Consider the following 9,196-nt stretch of genomic DNA (forward strand, 5'->3'; position numbering starts at 1 on the left):
TGATATTACAAAAAGTACTCAGTAAATTCGAATTCTTCCTAGTTCACGTTAGCTTTAAGGAATCTATTATTAGAAAATGCATACAGCTGTTAAGAATTGATCTCTCACCGTTCTTCTATTACACAATAAAAATATGATTAATCATTTCGCTGTCCCCGTCCGACAATCAATGAATACTGATATCTTTAAAATGAATTTAGAAATCTTACAAACGACAACAAAATTAATATTAAAGTATTGATAGAAAATATAAAATATCTCGATAAAATATTATGTTCCTGATAACAGTTTTATGACAATGTAATATTTATTGTTGATTCCATTATTAATCTTGAGCCAATCATTTCATTTGATATTTAGTATTGCTTCCTGTTGGAACCAGGGTGATATCAAAGTACTTCTTCCGTATATTATGAGGGGGGATAGGGTGGGGTTGTTTGATGGCCTCATTATCAATCATTTAGCCCAGTGTCCCCATGCCAGTGATGCAGGCAGTGGACGAAATATATTCCCTGACAGATGAGAATTCCAAAAAGAAAGCGAATTGCCATCGATTGCGGAAAATTACCCTCGTAAACAATACTTTGCGTTGTCTTTTTTTTCAACAAATCGACCAGGTACAAGAAAGGAAGAACGCAATAGGCCTTACGACCTCAAACGACCGACAGTTAAACCATGAAAGCTCTAGTTCCACGGAAAGTTCCGAAAGTTACCGAATGCCATTACCTAATCGGAAAGCTACATATTTGTCGCATTTTCAAACCCCTTCAAAGTGCAACTAAACTCAATGTTCAGAGCAAGCTTATATGAAAATTAATGAGTACCGTAATCCACAGAGAAAAATCAAAGAAAATATCTTAAGCTGTATCATAATCAGATTGAATACAATTCCGACAATTGAGACTTTGAATACATTGTACATAAGTTTACGACGGAAATTACATTTTCTGATAAAAGTGGAATGACTTCGTGACTTTTGAAATAAAGATATTCTTTCACTATAAAATATCATTGTAGTTTCGTTTAAAATGTCTTTCATGAAGCATTTAGATTATTTCGTTTCATTGTTTTATACACATTACATAATTTGAATTCCGAACAATTAAAATAATGGAATGAAAAACCGAAACGAAGCCCAAACATTCACATCTTGGTGGTCTCTGTAGTGACTCGTTTCCGAAACTGACAAAATTTCATGAAAGGTTACGAGAGGAATAGCAAAAAACAGAAGTCCGTGACGTTTGAGGGGAGGGCCGGGCAAAAGGCACCCCTAGAAACAACCCACATACATATGCCACCTCCCTTTTTATGTCCCCTCTCCTTTTTATTCCTGCAGAATGAGCATATAAGATATCGATTCACTATTAAATTCAGAAATACGCAATGCATATATCTAATACCTGTTTACATATTATGTTTTTTAGTTTAAGATTAAATTAAAACAAAAGTAGAGGAGACCTAATTTAATTTATTCAAGATAAATAGTTTAGAATTTCTAAATAAGGAATAAATAATCTCAATTTTAACATGTTCGTCCATAAATAGACATCCTAAGGAAATAAACAGATATAATATTTTTTTTTTTTTAATAAGTTGAGTTCAATTTTAGCTATCCGTAATACTTTTCAAAGTAAAAATAGGACGTCCAATTCGACTACAATATAATTATACACTGTCGGAAATGAGGACAGGATAAGTTTTTATGCCACGGGTTTTCAACCTTTTTCTTACCATAAGCCACGCCCGCCACCCTCCCCTCACTTCCCTATAAATCCTTAAGATTTTGTGATTTTTTTCTCAGATTTACCTGCAATCTTTTTCAAGTCTGAAAAAAAAACCTTAAAATAACAGGTTGAAATCCTCTGTTTTTGCCATCAAATTCTCCCATACGTTGTCACAGCTATTAATGCAAATGATTACGTGGCTTCGCTACAAGACACCCCGCCCCCCCCAATCCCCACACCCACTGCCCCACCCTCCTGCCCCGCAAGACAGTCAGATAACTCGTTACCATTGAAAACATATTTTATTTCTGTTAAATGTATTTGCCGAGAACTGCCCAATATTAAACTGTTAGAGACGGAATCACCTCCTCCTCTCTGTGTTCTCTCAGTTCTCAAGAATCCTTTTAAACTACTCGAACTATTTCGAGACACACGCCAAGTTTTCTAGTGTTGACAATACTTTAGAACGTATTACACTCTAGAAAGATCAGAAATAGTTTTTACACGACATCGATTTCAACAGTTAAAGGGATTGTAAAGAGATTTTCTTTATTTTTTATGTGTATCGGTGACATTTGAATTAATTAAATGTGAGAAAAGCGGAAACACATTTAAAGGTATACTCCCTCTTAGGATGACAAAAAAAAATGAAATTTTTAAACTTGGATAAAAAGAGCCTTTGTTCATCAGTGGACTTGCCTGATGTCATAAATATACAACAGAATCCTTCTATAATCTAATAAATCATAAAACTAAGTAATGATTAATTAAACTAAGTAATTTTGAAACAAGCTTAGAAGCGTTTCTCAATTATTATTTAGTTTAATGGATATATCGTGTTATATAGAGATTCTATTCCTTAGTCATGGCACCTGGTAAGTCCAACTGATGAATATATACTCTTATATTGACCAAGTTTGAGACTTTAAATTTTATGTCCATTCTTAGAGGTACTATATATACCTTTAAAGTATGATATCGTAAATGTCTCTGACATCTATACAGTTCCAAAAAAAAAAAAGAAAGAATCACTTGAAATATAAGAGTCAATTCAGTTTCTACATCAACTTTGTCAACTTCACGTTTCCACGAGTTTTAAATAATAAATGAAAGGAGAAATTCCGATAAAAAATATCCCTGTCAATGTCGATGAAGTCTGTATTCGACATTATGAAGGATCATTGAAATATAGAATACTTAAGAAGTATTATCTGCGACATTAAGTATATATGATGACATCTTCACAATGTCAAGCTATTACGATCTTTGTACTTATGCCTTGACTGCAATAGACACATGTCTTGCATCTTCACAATGTCAAGCTATTACGATCTTTGTACTTAAAACCTTGACTGCAATAGACACATGTCTTGCATCTTCACAATGTCAAGCTATTACGATCTTTGTACTTAAAACCTTGATTGCAATAGACACATGTCTTGCATCTTCACAATGTCAAGCTATTACGATCTTTGTACTTAAAACCTTGATTGCAATAGACACATGTCTTGCATCTTCACAATGTCAAGCTATTACGATCTTTGTACTTAAAACCTTGATTGCAATAGACACATGTCTTGCATCTTCACAATGTCAAGCTATTACGATCTTTGTACTTATGCCTTGACTGCAATAGACACATGTCTTGCATCTTCACAATGTCAAGCTATTACGATCTTTGTACTTAAAACCTTGACTGCAATAGACACACGTCTTGCATCTTCACAATGTCAAGCTATTACGATCTTTGTACTTATGCCTTGACTGCAATAGACACATGTCTTGCATCTTCACAATGTCAAGCTATTACGATCTTTGTACTTAAAACCTTGACTGCAATAGACACATGTCTTGCATCTTCACAATGTCAAGCTATTACGATCTTTGTACTTAAAACCTTGATTGCAATAGACACATGTCTTGCATCTTCACAATGTCAAGCTATTACGATCTTTGTACTTAAAACCTTGACTGCAATAGACACATGTCTTGCATCTTCACAATGTCAAGCTATTACGATCTTTGTACTTAAAACCTTGACTGCAATAGACACATGTCTTGCATCTTCACAATGTCAAGCTATTACGATCTTTGTACTTAAAACCTTGATTGCAATAGACACATGTCTTGCATCTTCACAATGTCAAGCTATTACGATCTTTGTACTTAAAACCTTGACTGCAATAGACACATGTCTTGCATCTTCACAATGTCAAGCTATTACGATCTTTGTACCTATACATTGACTCCAATAGACACATGTCTTGCATCTTCACAATGTCAAGCTATTACGATCTTTGTACTTAAAACCTTGACTGCAATAGACACATGTCTTGCATCTTCACAATGTCAAGCTATTACGATCTTTGTACTTATGCCTTGACTGCAATAGACACATGTCTTGCATCTTCACAATGTCAAGCTATTACGATCTTTGTACTTAAAACCTTGACTGCAATAGACACATGTCTTGCATCTTCACAATGTCAAGCTATTACGATCTTTGTACTTATGCCTTGACTGCAATAGACACATGTCTTGCATCTTCACAATGTCAAGCTATTACGATCTTTGTACTTAAAACCTTGATTGCAATAGACACATGTCTTGCATCTTCACAATGTCAAGCTATTGCGATCTTTGTACCTATTCATTGACTCCAATAGACACATGTCTTGCATCTTCACAATGTCAAGCTATTACGATCTTTGTACTTAAAACCTTGATTGCAATAGACACATGTCTTGCATCTTCACAATGTCAAGCTATTACGATCTTTGTACCTATTCATTGACTCCAATAGACACATGTCTTGCATCTTCACAATGTCAAGCTATTACGATCTTTGTACTTAAAACCTTGACTGCAATAGACACATGTCTTGCATCTTCACAATGTCAAGCTATTACGATATCTGTACTTAAAACCTTGACTGCAATAGTCACATGTCTTGCATCTTCACAATGTCAAGCTATTGCGATCTTTGTACCTATTCATTGACTGCAATAGACACATGTCTTGCATCTTCACAATGTCAAGCTATTACGATCTTTGTACCTATACATTGACTCCAATAGACACAAACGGATAGCGAACATGTTCCTTTGAACAATAGGATCAATTACATACAGTAAATAAATCTTACATAAATAAAATGAGATGGTGTGAGATGAATTCATTTCTCAAATCTGTCAGATTTATGTTGCACGTTTTTCATCCCCGCTCAATTCAGAAAGTGATTTTGCTACATTACCGGAAGTATTATTGTTACCGGAAGTGAATATCATTTGATGTTTTTATAACCTAATCGTTAACAGTACAATATTTTAAGATATCTTATGTTTGCATTGTTTAAATAACAAGAAAACTTTTGCATTGAACAAAGGGGTGGATAAAAAATTTGCTTTGAAATGAATTGAAATGAACTAAACTTACTGGTAATTTTACATCCTGCTTCGGTACATTTTCATTGATCTGAGACAAGCAACAACACGCAGTGTACTATGAGGAAAAATTCTCCCAGGATAGTGGCATTAGAGTACGTTATTTAAGATTGTGTAATACTGTTGTTCAAATGATCAAGGTGGAAAGTCTCAGTATACCGTAGCAGTTATGTCCCTTTAACTAGCAATGCTATTATATTAATTCCTTCTTTTATTTCTCGTTTCAGATAGCTTGTAAAATAACTGGTTGCCTTTTTACAACTTTCGCCATTGGATCGATTTTATCAACAGCAGTTGTCGCCCTTGATCGATTCTTCGCTATCATATACTGCCTGAAATATTCCACTTGGAACACCTCATTATACGGAGGTGGGGCTCTATTTGTTTTGTGGATTACTGCGGGTGTCTTCGGTTTGACGCCTTTAATCGGATGGAGTGATATTCGCTTCGACGTCAATCGATTTATGTGTCTGATCACGTGGTATGACTCTCTGAGCTACGCCATTTTGAATTGTATTCTTTGTTTTTTCGCGCCATTAATGATAATGATCGTCTGCTACGTGAAAATTATTATAGTAGCTCATGAACACGTACGACAAATTCAGGATACGAATAATTACATCATGAGAAACAGCCCAGAATCCAGTCACATTAGTTTAAACGGAGCAGTAGCCGCAGCGGCCATGTTTTCCGTCCGTCGTTTATCTATGTTGAGTTTTCCGGGAAGTAAGGAGAGTAATCCGATTGAAGTGGATTATAATAGCGGGACTTCCATGACAACGCATACATCTTCTGTTCAACGTGATGCAAAAACAATTGTGCGTCTAGTTGGTTTGATTGTTGTCTTTGCATTGTGTTGGACGCCATATTTGTACGTGAACATTGCGGAAATGATCAATCTCGGCATTCCAAGTGGCGTGTTAACAGCGTCGACGTGGCTTATATTAGTGAATAGCTGCATAAATCCATTTAGCTACGCAATATCTTCCAAACGATTTCGCTTTGCCGCCAGAAAACTTCTAAGTCATCAATATAGACGGAAGTGTAGCCTCGAATATCAAACAACACACCATAGGTCTTCTTATTCAGTTTATCTCAAAACATTGAGGTCACCCTCCGTGTCAAGTGACCCCGGAGACAATCGTAAAATCATGCGTATGTGTTCTTTAGATAAAGCCATTCGCAACGTAACAGAGCTACGACCTTCATCGCAATCGACACCTAATATAAAACTAGTGCGAATGTCGCATCAGTATTTGCAAGTGCCGCAAAATTTTAACATTTCTTCCGGAGCGAACACCCAAATGCCTGAACCATTCAGACCATATAAAGAACCGGATGTTGTTCCATTGAAAGCCCGGAAGTACTTGTATAATAATCCGCGGCGATTTACTAGCCCTGATGCCATTGGTCAGACGAAGGAGCTATTGGAAGAGTATGTTTTTAGTGAAAATAACAAAGCGAAGATTAAAATTAAGTTTGATTTGGTACCTGATTGATTCAAGTATCGATCTTTTATATCAAGTCTTCGAAGTTTCTGTGATTTTGACGTGGGAAAGCCGATTTGCAACGCAGTCTGGCGATTTTCGACGTTTTGCGCTTGAGTTGAACCTATTAGTGCTATGAAACTGTTGCAAGCTATATACGTGTGAACACCGCATAAAGCAAAACTATTGACGTATTATATTGAGGAATTGGGAGATATACATGTATATCAAATATTAGCTCGCACTCTCAAAGATGCCGGGTGCTCCGTAGTGGTGATCATGGCTGCCTAAATAACTACACCCAACAGAGTGCTTTTTTGAGTAGAGCTTAAATTTGATAGTCTTTTGACCTGAACTCAAGAGCTTTAATCTGAAGAATGAGCTTGTCTGTCGTCTTGTCGCAGCTACGAGCATCAGAAGCACTATAGGCGAATACAAGTACATATATCCTGTTCTTGTATATACCCGTAACCCTTATCAAATATGTTAATACACCAAAGACAAAGGACGTTCTTATTCCCCATTCCCAGATCCCATATTACTGTGATCCTTGTTTATACAATTTTAATAATCATATTGATTTCATCTAACCTTTTGTGATTATTGTAAATTATTATGATTTTTATAATAAAATGTATTTCATTCTTCTCCCGTCTTGTAGTCTAAAACTTGTTCTTCTACTGAGTTTGAAATCGAAACAAATACATATACAAATTACACCAGAATATCATCTGAAACGTAAGACGGGGAGGAGGGGAAGGGGTGTCGGTAAGGGGCAACAGAATTGTCAAATGGGGCCTCATGGGCAATTCTTATCCTATGCGACATTATACTTTATTTTATTTTACGGAGAAAGAGGTGAGGCAGTATCAGTATCAACTGTATGTGGACTCGACTAATGAGGACAGATAACTTATCCATGGTCACAAGTTGACCACAAGCGAATAACCTTATATACCCTGTTGTTGGAGGTGGGATTGCTTGATATCTGTGACTATGGAATTTATGAACTTCCATACTAGATTGGCCCCGTAATTCAACCCTCTTTTACCTGAACACAGCTTCATTAATTCTGGCCATTGTTTTAATTTGGCCTAGTTTAAAATATCAAGTTATATAAGACATAAAAATATACAGTACGTCACGAGACATATTAGTCCGAAACTTCCCTCTGTAGTCAGCAACACACATCAGCCCTGTTTACGCGGTATGTGTGTGCGGTGCGGGGTATAAGTAGTGTTGGCGCCTGTGGGGATATAGGTACCCTTACTTCATTTCTAACAAATTCAAAAATATGGTTTTTATACTTGTCAGAAGGACAAATGCTCATTTGAAGGCTTGAGTCTATGCGCTCCACATTTCTAATCTCAACCTCGGTAGATGTCCCCCAATTAAGCCAGTCTGTCTCCTATTTGCACAGCAAAGCAAGTCTCGGGAGGCTGGTGCCGCCAGGTGATAAAGGGTACGATTATACATACATATCTTACACCGTTCAGGTATTTTCGGACTAGGTGCGAATTTATCAAACAAATTTGTAAACTTGACGTTTTACTACTATAAAGAATTATCAGGTTTTTTTAAGAACTTGAACATATAGCCTACATCTTATATGTCTTGCACTTTAAAACATCACCTCGTGTTCTCAAAGGTTTAAGATGCGAAATTTGCTGACTCGTGTTAAAAAAAAATTAAACCATGGACTTAATGCATAATCTATCTCTACTTAAAATAGATGTTCATCAACATAGAAGTATTCTATTTCATCTTAACAGAAATGTAATGAATTTGAGTTAACCTCCAACTTTTCGCATATGGTAGGGGCTTACAAGACGTTGCAGTCCGTTATCCGTAAGGGGACGTTAACGTACACAAGTTGAAGATTACAAGCCTGTGTAGTGCATATCCGACATCCGACGTCGACCGCTTCGACGTGGAACACTGAACCAATTTACTTAAAAGCAGATTACGTGTGGCATCCCAACAAAACACCAGAAGAAAATGAACGAACTCTGTCCAACTACCGGAGAGACCGAATTTATGTAGAGTTCGCCTCTTTAAATAAAGTTGAAATATGATAAATTTAATGTAAATGCATACATGAAAGGTTGTTCGCCCTGCTGCATATTTTAAATTTTAAACTTAGTAGACACTTTATTCCCGAGACGACATTTTCAGCAGAGGATCGTTGGTTGAGGACGTATTGTGATACGGTAGGTACACGTTGTATAGTAAAGTTGTAAAGCCATAGTATTCTTCTGTACAGGTGCAGACTGAGGGGCCGGATCACATGACGTGGTCCTTAGGACTAGATAGGGGGTCGATAGGTCTTACGAAAAATTCTCTGTTCAAATACACTGAAACCACTATCCACAATTTGTCCACAGGATTTGTGCGCTTCCTTGTTCCATGCTATACATATACAAACTGTTCCCATTTCTTAAATTGAGACTTGTAACGTATAGGCCTACAACTCTATAACAAACGTGGTTTATTGTCTGCCCACAGACCCATACCGCTAAGCCTACCCCCCCCCCCCCCCCCC

The 9,196-nt window shown here is 36.5% G+C and overlaps 1 protein-coding gene across 1 annotated transcript; it reads left to right on the top strand.

The window, feature by feature from the left end:
- Positions 1–5,397: 5,397 nt before the first annotated feature.
- On the top strand, positions 5,398–6,192 carry LOTGIDRAFT_84674 (hypothetical protein; the record flags this gene model as incomplete). Its single annotated transcript, XM_009067746.1, has 2 exons — positions 5,398–5,821; positions 5,996–6,192. Coding segments are annotated over 2 exons (621 nt in total), but the record flags the coding sequence as incomplete, so codon positions are not given.
- Between the last annotated feature and the right edge of the window lie 3,004 nt (positions 6,193–9,196).

The sequence above is a fragment of the Lottia gigantea genome (genome assembly GCF_000327385.1).
Source record: "Lottia gigantea unplaced genomic scaffold LOTGIsca_85, whole genome shotgun sequence".
In the NCBI taxonomy this organism is placed as follows: domain Eukaryota; kingdom Metazoa; phylum Mollusca; class Gastropoda; family Lottiidae; genus Lottia; species Lottia gigantea.